Below are 16264 nucleotides of genomic sequence, written 5' to 3'. Positions count from 1 at the left end.
TGTCTAAAACCTGACGGTATTTCAGGCTGGCAATCTGTGCCAACAATGCGGTCCCTCCAAACAGTCTGTACCTCCCTCATTGGAAAACCCTTATTTAACGTAACACCAGATAAAGAGTCTCTGTAGGCTACTAGCGTGATCAGATCGCGTAATAGTGCTGGGCCATGTTTGTCCCCTTTTTCAACCATATGGCGAAAGTCAGACAGACCAGGGGGTGGACCTGATTCTACAAAATCCTCCCACATTTGGATCAGTATGCCACACATTTCACAAAAATGATCAATCTGTTGGATGCGTGTCCACTGATCCATTATCATCCATATATCCTGAGCGTTGTACATAGTGTTATTTTCCATCCACCTACGAGCTTGTTGACTCATAGCGAGTTGTTCCTGTGTATTACCTATCAGTTTGCGCAAAGTGCATCGTCTGGAAGTGGGTGGTCTAGGTGGAGTTACATAAGGGATAAAATCACGGACCACTGACCAAGCATTCGCTAATTGCCCTGCACTGGGGGAAGGTGTCAGATGACTATCAACAAGAAATGGGTTGGTTGCAACAGGAGTTGAAGGCATATTAGGTTGGACAGGTACGGGACCAGTGGAAGGTGCAACAAGGGGAAGGGAAGGGTGGACTTGCATTGGTACAGTGGCCTGAACAGTCGGGCCGTTGGGAACAAGTGGCTGAGGAATCGGGCAAACCAGGGCATGGGCAGGGGCAACAACTGGAGCAGTAGCGGGAGTCAATTGTGCGGGATACATGGCGGGGGTATAGGGTAGAGGGGTGTTCAACACAGAGGACATGAGAGGGTCATCCTCCTTGTCCCGGGCCTTTTCAAGAACCTTCTTTGTAATGTAACATCCATCTATCTGCATTCGATGTAATCTATCATGTATTACTATACCCTCTTTTATTCTCTAATTATAGTGATCCTGGGCTTTCTGAATAACACTCATATGTATTATTTTAGCTTCGTTCTTTTTGAGTTTGATTTCTTTCTGTTTGGACTTCTTGCGCCAAACCCGACAGGAATCAAACATCGCAGGTCTAGTTTTCTTTGAAACAACTTCTCCTCTAAATTATCTAACAGAGGAGGTTCAAAACTACCGTAAATTGGCCATTGTAACTCAGCATTATCCTTTGTATACTTATGCCAAAGTGAGCAAAACATAATTGGGCCAACACCATGTTTAGAATAAACTTCATAATTAGGGGTCCCTAAAGGAGGAATCGGACAAGATTCCTCCAATGCGGAGTCCTGTGTACAATAACAACAACACCATTTCCGAAACTTACTAAATCCAGGCATCTCTAGACCTGTATCCTGGTTCCAAACATCAAAGGGTGAAATCTAACGGTTACAGCATATAACTGTACTTACCCCATGGCTTTTGCAAAAGTCGAACAATGCCCATAACACAGATACAATTCACCAAAGAAGTGGGCCACTCCCACTCTTACCTGACCATTAATCTTCCATCGCACGGCAGGTGTCACAAATGTCCCGATCTCCCAAAACTAATAAACCAGAACTGGGGTGTCAGTCAGGGCCACAGTCAGGTAGCCCACTGGAGGGAGGAATCACGCAATCGGAGTCCTCGGACCCACAAAGACAATTTTCAGCCAGTGTAGTGGCGCGCCTCCCTTAGAATTCGATCACGGACTCCTCACGACCACCAGGCTCAATGACGACCACCGAAGACGCCCCACGTTCTGTGCCAAATTGTAGAACCGGCTTTTTGGAGACCCCTCCCCACTAGGAGAGTCAAAGCCAGCGGTGCAGGGGACACCTAGAATCTACGGGTTCTTCTTGCTTAAATCATAGATTACCAAACAGACCAGGACAACCAGCCGTGGAGGAAAGTAAGTTATTTATTAGCTCGAGGTAAGGACAGGGTCTCAGAATGGTACAAAGCCAATTCTACAGAGACTGCTGCTTTACTTCGCAGCCTACACATATTTATAGCGCTAGCCACGCCCATTTGCACAGTAGAAGTTCCTTATTCAGATAAGTTCCTCATCTGACAAGTTCTTCGTCAGTCTTGTGTGGTGCAATCGTGGCCAGGGGACATCTGTCTCTGATTGCACAATGTACGCAGCCCCGTGCTTCCTTGCCCAACTGGTGTGGTCATGGGGCACAGCCTTGTGCTTCCTCTATCAGTTGGTGTGGTCACAGTGCACAGCCTCGTGCTTCCTCTATCAGTTGGTGTGGTCACAGGGCAGAGCCTCGTGCTTCCTCTATCAGTTGGTGTGGTCACAGGGCAGTTGGTCGTGACAGGCTGAGTTGCCAACAATGGACAGGATGTGGCTGAGACTCTGGCACAATTGGGGGGGGGGGGTGAGGCACACAGGCAGCTACTCGGAATCGGCTTGACCACAAGAAGCGGGGAGGGTTGTGCAAGACTCAACAGGGACGTGGAAAGCAATTCTTCACCAGGTCGTGTGTGTCATTTTAAAATACAGTTCAACAAGGTCTTCTACAATCCTTTTCTTCCCTCTAAATCTGGCCCTCCTAACATCCTCCTACATTGTTCACCCACAAGGTTCTTGTATTAACCAAAACATTGTCCCAAAGAATTGCCCTGCTGCCATCTTTCTTCCTGTAATAGATGGTGCCATCCCTTTCCTTGCATATGGCAACACATATTTTTCTGTGTCCCTTCTCCTGAAACACCTACACTGCCTGCCTTCCTTTCTATGTGTCAATTCTTGTTTCAAAAATTCCCCCATGCCTTTTTAAAAGTACCCAAAGTGTAAGTAGGCAATGATGCCACCAGTATCTGCTTTGGTGTCAACGTTACATTGTTCCCAGCTCCTATGCATCACCACTGGTTTAGCAACCACTTCAGATGCCAACCCATGGAACATTGTGTACTGCGAACAAGAAAATCACATTCTGCTCTCATAGCACCACATTCGATTTCACACATCTCAAAAAGATCACACACAACAATCTGCAAACCAATTGTCTTATGCTATCTACTCAACACTTATACCTCCTTTTCACTGTCAACAGAAAACATGACAACAGTTGCAAAACACTTCATTCCACATCTGCAATACTACCACAACTGGAAAGCATTAAAAGAAATCAATACTATTATTCAATTTCTAACAGTCCTTCTTCTACACATCAAGAACCAGCCCACACATAGGAAGTTGTCCACTTTATTGCCAGGACAAGTATCTACCAGATCCCTGCTTCATGGTCAAAGCAAAGAATGAGTTGAGCATTTCAAACACCACAAAAGGTACTGACCATCCCATCAGCTCGGCCTTGTCAACATAAATCCTTTCCTCTACCTGCATAACCAATTAAAAGAAGTCCTTCAGACATACTGGTAATAAGCAGAAGGCTGATTTTATGTGACATTTCTGCATTTCTTCCAAAACTCCTTACCAGATTGATTGGAGTAGGACACTGTACAGACAGTCCTCCTTTCTGATGAGAACGGTCACTGATCCACCCTCAGACCAAGATAAACCATGTATAATCCAGTATTCCCCATCGGCACAGCCCTTTGTTAAATGATCCTCCATACGGCTAGAGGTTTTTACAGTTTCCCACACCTCCCAGAGTGGTGGGCCCAGGAAAAGGCGGTTTGTTGCACACAATTGGTCCCAACTTGTTGTATGTCTCAATACCAATGGGCATGTTTGTGCAAATAAATGTAGCCATCAGCCATTGTCCAACTTTACCCAAACCCCACTATCTATCATCTTTAATCTTCTTTCATGTATTTTCCGAGTTGTATTACAACCATGCTCTTCCCCATAACTAGGTTTTGCCGGTCTTATCACATCCATGTGCTCTAACAGTCATATGCTTTGTGCTGGGTCTTTTGTGCATAAGACAATGGCATATATAGTAACAGCAGTAGTCTAATTGTAAATAGTGACAGGCACTCTCTGTCTCATTGCCGACTCTTGCTCCTCCACTTTGGATCCATCCTTAGATCAGATATCTCAATGCTGTAACTCAAAATGTCTACATACTCTTTTGCATTTATCTTCTCCTTTGTGGCTAGCACAAGGTGTTAGGCTAGTGTTTTTGCCAGTCACAAATAGGGAGGCTTAGGAACATCCTCATTAAGTACCATCACTTTAATCACTGACCAAGCCCCATCTCACACCTCCTAAACCTCAAAATGCACTTCAGCCTCCTTCACGTCCTCGTTTCCAGAACGTAATGCTTTACTTTATCTAATACCTGCGCAATACCCTCTTCCATCAACAGCATTACTTTCTCCGTAGATTGAGCACTTAGGATGCTCATTAAACTTCCTGCTGTCCACTACACATTATTTCCTTGCCTTCATCCACATATCCTTGAACCAGTTGTCTTCTTCCCTCTCCTATTTAAAGTCACCTCCTCAGCACTTTTCCCTACACTCCCAATCCGTATGCCATTCTCCTTCGTCATCCTTTCCCTTCCATTATAATTTTTATTACAATAATCCATCCCTACGTTCTTTCCTCTGCTTCACACCATTTCAATTTCATCATCCTTACTCTCTTCTGTCCCATGATACCCCTGAAGGTAACCACATTCCGGATAATACCCGCTGTCTGTGTTTGTCATCCCTGTATCATTGAAACCCCATGTGGCTTTCCAAAGGTCCTAGCCCCGGCTTGTTCGATCTTGACTTCTATCCTGGGGTCTTACTACCTCCAACACTCAGTGGGTTCCTTCTCTCAAAGCCTTTCCTCATTCCTCTGGACCTGTGCTCAACATCTCCCAAGTACCAGCACACTCTAGGCCAATCGCCGTCCTTTCTTCCCAAGACCGCTTTGTATTCAATTCTGCTCCTAGGTCTCCAGCTGCAACCACTGCTGCTGAAATCAGGTCCTCTAGCGTTATCAGTCTCGCCTCCTGCACCTTTAGAACCACTCTCAGCAACTCCAGGATATGTGTAGTGTTCTTCCTTTTCCTTAGCCAAATCTATGTCAACCCCACCTCCTCAGCTTAGGGTCTAGCTTCCACGATGACCAGCATACCTTTCGCCTGACCCTCCTTTGAGTAACTTCAATACTGCTGCTCTCTAGCACATATGTGATTGTAGGGGACAATGCGACCAACCCTTCAATTTCCTTTTCACCTCTCAACATTCTTGTCCTTTGCATCTCTTTTCCACGCCATATGTTGCTTATGTCGTTTTTGCCTCTTAATGCTGCCCATCTCTTTAGTCTCCCCAACAAGCTCTGTAATCTAATTCGCCTGTGTTTCCTTCAAAGCTTTTGCTGGGCTCATCAGGGGCCGTATTACAGTTGGTACGCCAGGGGCACAACGGGTGTTTGCTCTTGCTTTGCCTGCCCCTTGGGGACTTTGGTATTATAGAAGGGCACACAGATGTTTGTGCATCCCCTTCTATATTACGGATAGCGCTGGCGCACCTAAAGCGCCAGCGCTATCAACAGAGGGAGTTCCCTCATTTGCATAGGGACATGCCCCATGCAAATGCGAAAATTCCTTTGACTCTGCGCCTGTGCCATATCACAGAAGCAGGCGCAGAGTCAAAGAAGCCCTCAGGAGGCACACTGAGGGGGTAAAAGGGGTCACATGCAACGCCCAGACATCCAGTCGCAGGCGGGTGCAGACACGGACTACACCCGCCTTCAAGGGGATCTCTAACACCTGTGAAAGTGCAGGCGGATGCCACCTGCACTGTGAAAACACGGAGCGGCTGCTCCGTGTGTTCACATGAATGCGCTGCCCTGTGGGCAGCGCGCGTTCGCGGCTACCCTGGGGGCAGCGCATTCACCATAATGGGGTGCACTATCACTGTTTGCGGCCGGTGCTCCTTTTGAAAGCTGTGCCAGGCGCACACAGTGATAATATGTAATTAGGCCCTTGGTGCTCCATTATTCCTCTTTAACTTTTCAGGCCTGCCAACATTAAGATCAAAAGTCTGCGTATGTGGTACTGCTTTGGAATTTTACATAGTTTCAAATTAAAATGTAAGCAAATATTTAAAGTCAATATTTTCGTGCACCTCTGCATGAACATCACTTTAGGCAACAAGGACGGCCTATTTAAAGTCGCTACATCAAACACACAAACAGAGATCGGTGAAATGTTTGCAATAAGTCTAGCCACTAGCAATTGTAACCCATCTTTCTTTTCCCCACCATGCCATGTCAGTTTAATCAAAAGGCGCTGCAAGCAATGTCTTATTTTCGTTAAGATTCCAGTAGTGTGACAAAGAACTTTGTTTAATTGAATAGGAAAGTTAACTAAAGGAGCAATGTACTAAGTTTTGACATTACTAAAGCACCAGCCTAATGGATACATCCCACTCAGTATGAATTTAAGAAAAAAATCGTCCTGATCCTTAAAGTGGAAAACTTTTTCAGAAATATAATTGAAACTATAATTTAAACTTTTTACATGACACTGTAACGCCTGTAATCGCTTTCAACTGACGGACATCAGCAGCGGGAGCCCCTTCCCAGTAGTCATCAGAGGCAGCGACTGCAACTCGCCGGACCCTCTTCGCGGGTCCCGCAGCGCGGCTGTCAGAGTGGGAGCCGTTGTTCTTCAAGGGGCTGGTGTTTTCCGACCGGCAGGGCTGCGAGCATCAGGCAGGGACTCCGTGGACCAGGAGTCCCTGCGCGCCCAATCACCACCAGCTGGGCTGCTCTCCCTGCCGGCCACGCCCACCCGCCCACGGATAAAGGAGCGATCTGCCTGCTACCTGGTGGGACCTTTTACCAAACGCCTGTAATCGCTTTCAACTGACGGACATCAGCAGCGGGAGCCCCTTCCCAGTAGTCATCAGAGGCAGCGCCTGCAACTCGCCGGACCCGCTTCGCGGGTCCCGCAGCGCGGCTGTCAGAGTGGGAGCCGTTGTTCTTCAAGGGGCTGGTGTTTTCCGACCGGCAGTGCTGCGAGCATCAGGCAGGGACTCCGTGGACCAGGAGTCCCTGTGCGCCCAATCACCACCAGCTGGGCTGCTCTCCCTGCCGGCCACGCCTACCCGCCAATCACGCCCCGTGTTATAAAAATTCGTCGTGTACCCGCAGCGCGGGAGCGCGCGGGAGCACGCCGGGAGAAGCCCGGGACAAGGGCGGGACCGTCTGTGGCCGTCAGGGGCCGAGGGAGGCCTGGCTGGGCCTACTCTCTATCGCCTGTACTTTCTTAAACCCATCTGGACCTTGACATAGATTCTGGACATGCCAGCTCCAGCGGAAACTCCAGCGAAGGCGGGAGGAGGTAACAACGGGACTTTGGACAATTATTTTAAAATGGCTAAGGGAGAAGGGGGCAACGAAACCTCTATGGAGAAGCGTAGGGTGGAGCGCCGCCTCTCTATTGAGCATATGAAAAATAGGCCCCTTAGTGATATAAACCCCTATCTTATTTCCCAAGAGGGAGGTTCCTTTAACGGTAGTCAGGACCTATCATCCCTAGAAGACGTCCCCCTTCTATTGCGGGACAGTACCTCTAATTGCTGCCTATCTATTGAACAGACCTTGGACGCTATCCCACCAACTAGCACTAGCAGCATGGCTGTCGACCTAGTTACACAAACACCCCCCGTAGCTACATCTTGGAAAAACAAACCAAAGCAAATTGTTGTGGCAGAGGTGCACGGCCCACCACCGAATAAGCGTAGAAGGAAGCTGAGGGGCGGGTTGGGAAAGTCTAAGATCCCCATTCTGACTTTGGAAAAGCACAGAAGTCCGTTTCTACCTCTGATAGGCTTACATCGAATGTCAGGGGCACTAATACTAATAACACTGCTTCCACTAGTGATCAAGGGAACAATCTATCAGATACACTACCTCCTACTACTTCTCTGGGGAACTTAGAATTCCTACTTAGATCACTCCTGCTGCCCATTAGCGAGAGTTTGAAGAAAGTGGAGATCAGACTCACGAGCTTGGAGGCAGTTATAACCAGCCTGAAAACCTTGGCCAGCAAGGAGAATAGAAACCCCGAGTCTAATCCGCCAATTAAAACTTCCCTTAACACTCAAAATCCCTCGAAAAACGTGGGACCTCCCTCGGGTATTGCTGCCACTCACCTTTTGCAGCCACTCATGGCCAACCTAGTCCCAACACCATCCACCAATTTTAAACCCCTACCTCTACAACCAGCAGGCCTAGCTTCCCGTGGCACAGCTCTCGGTATAACTTCTGGGGATCTATCTAATGCCAGTATTACTCCCTTATTCCCTGACAGGCCTGTTCCCAGACCTCGGAGACCCGACTTGCCGCCTGAGGCTAACAGCCTTACGGTGGTTTTGGCGGGTGCTCCTCCTCTTGAAATGGGTGAAAGTGAGAACTTCCACTCACTCAAGAGGAAAACTATCAAATGGCTGAACTGGAACAGACCTCTCCCCGCCCACTTTAACAACGAAATCATTATGGTGAGAAGGGTACCTTGGCTGGGGAGAACAAGAAAATCAATAGTAGGGGATTGTATTATGGTGACTTTCCGAGACCCTGGGACAGTATTACACATATGTGCTGGGTCAAATAAATCACCAGATTCCACCATACAGACTTTACCAGTCTCTTTTTTCTTCCCCCCTATTCGTATGCAGCATGAATGGTCACAAGGTAACTGGACAAAGGTTGAACGGAGATCCAGACACAGGGGGTATGATGTACGACCTGTCTATCGACCTCCAGATACACCCTTTATTGACTATAACCGATTTAATTGCCTGAATGGACTCGATGGGGTCGATTGACTGTCCCCAAATCCTGACCTAATCCTTGTGACTCCAGGCAACGGTTTTAGTGAATCACCTGATCCAAATAAACCTACTACTGACAATGGTCCTGATGTAACATCTGGTGTAATATCGGGCACCGGTTCCCCTCCCATTTCTATTTTTATAATCCCCCCTGTAGCTGTCCCGGCGCACCTGAGACTAATTTGGTGGAACGTGGCCGGCCTAGCCAATAATCTGGACTCATATGATTGGGTAACTTATATTAAGACTGGGGATGTCTGTATGTTCCAGGAGACCTGGGCAAGGGAAGAATATAGCCAACAGGGCTATCTGTCATTTTCTATCCCGGCTAGGTGGGAGGGCAAGGGCCGCCCTTCAGGCGGACTTACAACTTGGGTGGCATCCCACCTAGGGTGCCAGGCTTCACGGCTACCGGTCCCATCGGACGATATTTTAGTGGTTCTACTGGCCTGGCCGAACCTAGCGAAACTTGCCTTGATAAATATCTACTCTAGACCAGTGGGAGTTTCTCGAGAATCCCCCACCATTGATGAGCTTTCAGCTTATCTATCTGAAATCCCAAGGGACATACCCTATGTAGTGGGAGGCGATTTAAATTCTCATTTTGAGCCACTGGCTGGCCTTCTAGAGGGTTTTCCCTCGGAAGAAGAGTCCAGGTGGGCAGTACCTCCTGTAGTAGCGCCTACCCCGAAGGCATGGACACCTGTAGCACTGCAGGTCACAGCCCTAACCCTAAAGTATGGAATCAGAGCTTGCAATGGGCGTGTTAAGTCTGATATACCAAGCAGACCCACCTACAACAAAGTGGGAAGAGAGTCCCGCCTGGACTACGCCCTTGTACAGATGGAGAATTGGTCATCTATCTTGGACTTCAGGGTTACTGAAAGACTAGATAGTGACCACAATGCCCTAGAACTAGATCTCATCCACCCTGGTTCAGAACCCTCTATTTTAAACAAGGAGGATAACAAGCCCGAACTTTTATTGGGCAACAACAGGAGAAGAATCAGGTGGGAAAAATTAGTAGCGAGCCAAGCGAAACTCCCGAGGCTCTACGCAGGACTAATTCCAATTTTGGAAAAAGTGGGAGATCTAGCTAATGATGTGGGCAATAAAGATTCCCATAATACATTATTTCAGGCACATGAGGACCTTATAAAAGGAGCGGCCTCAGAGCTTTTTGGTAAGGTAATGAATACGAGCAGGGGGCAGCACCATAAAGCCCCATGGTATAATGCAGCCTGCAGGAAGGCAAAGGGAGAACTCCTCAGAAGCATCAAGGAGGGAACAGGCGGAGAGAAGCTACGAGAAAGTAGACGGATATACAAAAAGTTAGTTGTCCACGCTAAAATTGAATGGGAGGAGAACCAATGGGAGGAGCTTACTAGCTCTCTCGAAACAAGAGACTACCGAATGTTTTGGCGAGTAGTCAATGGCGGGTCTGGGAGCCTCCACTCGGCAATAGAGCCAAACATTGCAGCAGGGGTGTGGAAGGAACACTTCCAGTCTCTCTATAGTTCTGAGCTGGGAGAAACTGCGATTGCCATCGGTAATGGATTGGCAAAGTATGAAGGGGAATTGATAACAGTGGGAGAGGTTAAGGCAGCAATTGCAGGATTGACCTCTGGAAAGGCGCCAGGATTGGACGGTCTCCCTGGGGACCTGTTTAAGCAGGAGCCCGATGTATGGGCCCCCTACCTGGCGACTGTGTTTAATGCAGTCCTGCATGGTATGGAAGTCCCGAGCACTTGGCTGGGGGCAGAGGTGGTCCCTATATTCAAGAAGGGCTCGCCCCTGCTCCCAGCCAATTACAGACCAATCAGCTTAATTGATGTGTCCCAGAAGCTGTTTGGTAGGATACTGTTGAATCGCCTCCAGGACTGGGCGGAGGAGACGGGTGCCCTCAGCCCATATCAGGCGGGCTTCAGGAAGGGAGTTTCAACAGTGGACCAGGTCTTTCGTTTAAATATTATCTATTGGAGGACAGCGGTATTCGAAGGCGGCAGCCTATACACTATATTTGTGGATCTGAGGGCCGCCTTCGACCTGGTGCCCAGAGGGAAACTTTGGAGTGTCCTGGCCGAGATGGGGGTGCCTCCGGACATACTGATAATTCTACAGAGACTGCATTTTAACAAATACGCCAGGGTCAGGTGCGGGAAGCTTGGGGAATTGACGGACAGATTCCCCGTTGACAGGGCGGTTAGGCAGGGTTGCGTATTGGCACCGACCCTGTTTTGCCTCTTTGTCAACGGGGTAATCGCCCATCTCAATGGCATTGAACACACTGATGCTCCAAAGCTGAATGGCAGCAGGGTGCCTGCAATCATGTTTGCAGATGACACCCTGCTGCTGTCCAAAACCCCTATGGGGATACAAAGGATCCTTGATTCTTTTGTAGCTTTTTGCATGGAAAGGGGATTGGAGATCAATGCCTCAAAAACTAAGTTTATGGTCTTGAACCCAACCCAAAGATCACGCCCGAACCCCTTACTGGGATCAGCACGTTTAGAGAGAGTCTCCACCTTTGAATATCTAGGTGTTACGTTGAATGAAACCATGTCGTGGGGAACACACCAGACTAGGGCTAACCTCAAATTAGTGCAGACCACTGGCGGCATCGCCCAGATGATGAAAAGCTCCACATATCGACCATTGGGGCCGGTCATCCAGATCTATAAGGCACAGGCCAGGGGCGCTGTCATGTATGGGGCGGAATTGTGGGGCCATACATCTTCCCAGAGTCTGTCTATAACTGAGAACAACTTTATTAGACAGATAGTTGCACTCCCGTCTAGTACACCACTCCTCCCCCTGAGGATGGACCTGGGACTTAGACCAATAGCAGATGAACTGGGTCTCAGACCCATAGCCTTATGGAGAAGGCTATGGAGCAGGGAAGAACTTTGTACCTACAGGGCGGAACTGAGGGAGTTCTTAACCCACCCCAAAGCTTTACAGATCCCCTGGATAAAATATATAAAAAAGGCCTGTGCGAGACTGGGACTCCCCGACCTATGGTCTGATCCAGCTAATGCTTCATTAAGGATCCCACGAAGAGCCTTGGCCAACGCGTATCACGAGCAGAAACTAGCTATGGTCTTAGATTCCCGGGGTGAAGGGTCATTAACATCTGTATTCACGCAAAGCAAGGACTCATACAGGCTTGAGATGGTTCTGGATGGCATGACTCCAGTGCTGGCTAGGAAGCTATTTCTCCAATGGAGATATGGCACACTGCCTCTGCGGTCTTACACTAGTTCCTGGTCTACACCGCCCTCTACCAAGCATTGCCCGGCTTGCACTTGTGATGAGGAAACTGATCTACATGTGGTCTTGTTTTGTCCAACATACAAGACCGCCAGGAAACATTGGCTCCTACCACTCATCAGAAACTTGGGTTGTAGGGAGTATCTCTCGATGTACAGAATTTTAAAAACCGATGTCGCGGGACCAACGGTGTTCGCATTGGCTAAATTTCTTACAAATGTTTGGCATACTCGCACCCGTATTTTAAAGTCCCAGTTTTCCACTTAATTTTAACACAAAATTTTTTAAATGTATGGTTTTTTCTTGCAGGGTGGAATGATTGTACATTGTATATTATGTGCTGCTTCCCTATTTCGATGGTTTTTACATTGTTTCATATATGTCTTTTGTATATCTTTGATGGTCATATCGGCCGAAATAAAGATTGAAATTTGACATGACACTGGCGTAAACCCTAAAGCACTGAGAAATTTGACACTTATTATTTTATTTTGAGAGATATATATATTTGGATAGTCCTTGGTAATAATGTACAAAAACAGTGTTGTCACAAGGATAAGTTAGCAGTAGTCTAGCGAATACATGCTTCTTTAATGTAAACTTTAACTACCCGCATTGTATTTTTTATCTTTTTCGTCCCTCCTGCTTTGCATTAGACTAGTTTTCCACCTCCTTCAACTCACTTGATCTGAAAACTCCCAGTAGCATTAACTTAACAGCATGTGTGTATTTTTTTGTTAATTCGATTTCTAGTTGTCGAAATCGACATTTGTGTGTTGGCAGCTCTATGCCACACGCTTGTGTTGTCACGCCCCTCCACTTTGGTCTTAGATGTTCCTAAAATAGCGTCTGACTGAGCAGCGTGATCTTTTAAGATTATCTGTATAAACAAGGTTTTACCTTTCATTCCCTACTTCCATAAATAAATTCACTTTTCAGGTTACTTTTCAGGTTAACATATAAAATGAGTATTGTATTTGCTTTTATGTAGTTTTATAGAGGCTTCTATTTTCTTGTTAACTTCTAACACGACCGTGACTGGCATATAGACGCAGCATCCACAAACAATTTTACAGTCAACCTGGAATCTAACAAAATGAAAAAGTAACTATACATCCATAAACGTCCACCTGCTGGCGATCACCTTTTCCATGGTTATACCATGTTGCACAAGCACAACACCACTGCAGAGTAGGCATTGTAAATAAAAATAAAAAAAATAAAAAGCCAAATTAAATAAGTGAAACCTCATGGATTAGCCAGCGCTTGGCTTTACTAAGGAACGGCCCACCTTTCTACTAACAACAGCATTTCGTAATTTCTTTTCCCACCCTTCCCCCCATTGGCTGATCAGTTATAGGTTGGGTGTGCAAAGCTATTGAGGCAAGTTCATATCGTGTCTAACTGTTTTGCCTAGCTGGTCGCAGATTTTTTTGGAACAGACACATTAAGGCCACAAAGCCCCATACAGATAACATACAAATGTATGTGCCCAATGTCGTGCCTAATGCCCAGTCTTTCTTAACAACTTTTCAGGTCACTTAGGGCCAGATGTATGACCCTTTTCAGCAGACGCAAACAGGAAATCGTCCCGTTTGTGACTACTATATAGGTCTGTGGCATGTACAAACCCTATTTTGCGAGTCGGTAACCTATTACTGCCTCGCAAAATAGGGTTTTTGACTCGCTATTAGGAAGGGGCGTGCAAAGGGCATCCCTTCCTAATAGCGACTCGCAGTGCATATACAAATATCTTGCGACCAAAATGTGGTCACAAAACATTTGCATTTTACCACCAATGGAAGTTGGTGGTAGACCAATCACAAATCCCTAAGGGCCCCCATCCCCTTTGCAAATGTGGGCCGAAATATTTTTTACGAGCAGGCAGTGGTTTGTGGGGCCACTGCCTGCTCTTAAAAAAAGAAACTGAAACGTTTCTTTTTTTTTTTTAAACACATCCCGTTTTCCTTTAAGGAAAACGGGCTGCCATTTTAAAAAAACTGCTTTATTAAAAAAAGCAGTCAAAGACATGGTGGTCTGCTGACCCAGCAGGCCATCATCCCTGTGAGTGCTGGCGATTCCCAATTGGTCTCAAATTGTGACCTGCCTCAAGAAATATAATGAGACAGGTCCCTTGCGACCCATTTGAGAATCAAAAACAGTGTCTCAGACATTCCATTTTGCGAGTCGCAAACTGTGAGTCACAAAACGTCACAAATTGCGATCCACAAAATGGAATGGTCGAACATCTGGCCCTAGATCTTTGATGCCAACTGAAAATCCTAGCTAGCACTGACTAACCACTTACTTGTAGAATTGTTGTGTTAATATTGGCGAATGCGATGTCCATGTGCACCATGATATATGCACGCATAGCAATGGCAATAACAATAAATGCAATATCGATGTACGGCATAACCTATGCATGTATAGCAATGTTAATATCAGCAAGGACCATGTTGACGTAAACCTTACTATACTCTCACACAACAATGATAATATCAGTTAAGATGATGTTGATCTATGCTATAGCAACTGTACGCATAATAATGAGAATGTTGGTAAACGACCCAAAACCCAAGCGTACAGATTAATAGGTCCCAGGTGGGGTGACACTTATCCCAAAGACAAACCAGTGCACAGGAAAACGCAGATCAACCCCACGGACAGGCAGCTACACCACAACAGATTCAAGGAAATTGACCTAAAGAAAAACTAGTTTGGCCAAAGGCGCGCATTCACATGTTGTACAAGAATGTCAAATCAGTTTATTGTACCCAACAAAGTGTATAAATGTGCACCCAAATCGTTTGTTCCTAGATATGTTCTTCCTCTTGTCAATGTTCTCCTGGCTGCTACGTTCAATTAAACCAACTTGTTCCTGTTTTGCCAAACCCTTCTTGTCTTTTTTTAAGGTATCCGAGCAAAAGCTGGTATTTTGAAAGTAACAATGAGAAATATGATGGACAAACAAGTGTCAATATATGTGCTGTAAATTGTTAACAATTGCATTTTTTTATTTTAGTCATTTTATACATATTGAAACATTTATTTACCCGCATAAGCTCTGGCATCATCTACATCACAATTTCAAATCACTCTGTGAGGAAGTAATGAAATTTGTATTACCTTGCTAAGTCCTTCTTGACTTCCATTGGTGACACACAGATCCATTTTTCCATTTTCAGGACTATAGTTGAGAGTTGGAGGATTATGAATACTTTTCTGTAGATCTTTTAACCACGATACCAATTCTGGATATCTGAAAAAAAGATAACAAATATGAATATTCAGTTAATGTTTCTCAATTAAAAAAACACGAAAATATTACATTGTGAACATGACATTTGTGTTGGGGGCATGTACCAATCGAATTTCTTTTAGACCTCCTGTACCATCCTGCTTTATCTACATGTTCACATTCTCATAAAATAGGACTTTGCTAGATTAAATAAACATGGCCTAACAATTTTAATTTTTTTGTCTTTTATAGTCCGTTTTTTTCGTAGTCAAAAGTGGTGGTTAGACTTAACATTTTGTGTTTTATGCAAATCCCTCAAAACCCTCACAATTCGAATGAGGTGTCATGGCAAACCTAATGCTAAAATGAGTTACTAGTAATCTTCATTAATCTGCTGCTCCTCTAATCATAGTTAGTACTTTATAAGGTGTTTCCATCCTTCCCAACACTGAAAGGATCGGACAGTGATGGTCACACTACTGCTTCATTGCCTCTCCAAGTGGATCATTTTATACATCGAAGTGCACAACCATGCACCTCAGAGCACTCCTTGTATGGGACATGTTTTTTCCATTTTGGCAGATCAATGTTTTCGCTGCTAAGTTTAGGAGTCTGTCTCTCTTCTGGCACTACTTAGATGGCTAAGATTACTATAATTTAGCTGAATGTCCGCTGTATGGGTACTGCTAGGAAAAGGCAGTTCAACAATATTTGAGGCTGCAAGGGGCACAAATTGCCTTATTAAAGAAGATTCATGTGGCGGGTGGGGAGGAGTCCACTTGCTGAAGCATTGGCGAGGGCAATGTTTTTGCACAACATACTCCGGCTTACTTAGGAAGCACTATGAAGTGGGTCAGTTTGGGGGTTCCTTTCTGGCCCCTGAGATCAGAGAAGGACCCTTAAATGCACTATGTACTGGTGAAGGGGTAATTGGATGGGAGGGAAGTCCTTTTAGGAAGGATATATTGCCCCAATGTAGCGCAATCATTCCTCTCTCATTTCTCCATAACACTTACGAAGAAGGCTCATATACCATGGAATCTTGGTG

At 45.9% G+C, this 16264-nt stretch overlaps 1 protein-coding gene across 7 annotated transcripts in view; it reads right to left on the bottom strand.

Annotated features, from left to right (window-relative positions):
• The window catches only part of LOC144819055 (kynurenine/alpha-aminoadipate aminotransferase, mitochondrial-like), a 442105-nt gene that overhangs the window by 221801 nt on the left and 204040 nt on the right, over nucleotides 1-16264 (bottom strand). For all 7 annotated transcript variants that reach the window (XM_078677063.1, XM_078677064.1, XM_078677069.1 and 4 more), the window contains one exon: nucleotides 15105-15237. In XM_078677063.1, coding sequence (XP_078533189.1) covers nucleotides 15105-15237 — 133 coding nt within the window. The remainder of the gene's footprint in view (nucleotides 1-15104; nucleotides 15238-16264) is intronic.

This window comes from Lissotriton helveticus, chromosome 2_1 (assembly GCF_964261635.1).
Source record: "Lissotriton helveticus chromosome 2_1, aLisHel1.1, whole genome shotgun sequence".
Classification (NCBI taxonomy): Eukaryota; Metazoa; Chordata; class Amphibia; order Caudata; family Salamandridae; genus Lissotriton; species Lissotriton helveticus.
Note: the sequence above shows the minus strand (reverse complement) of the source record. Positions and strands in the feature narration are given on the sequence as shown.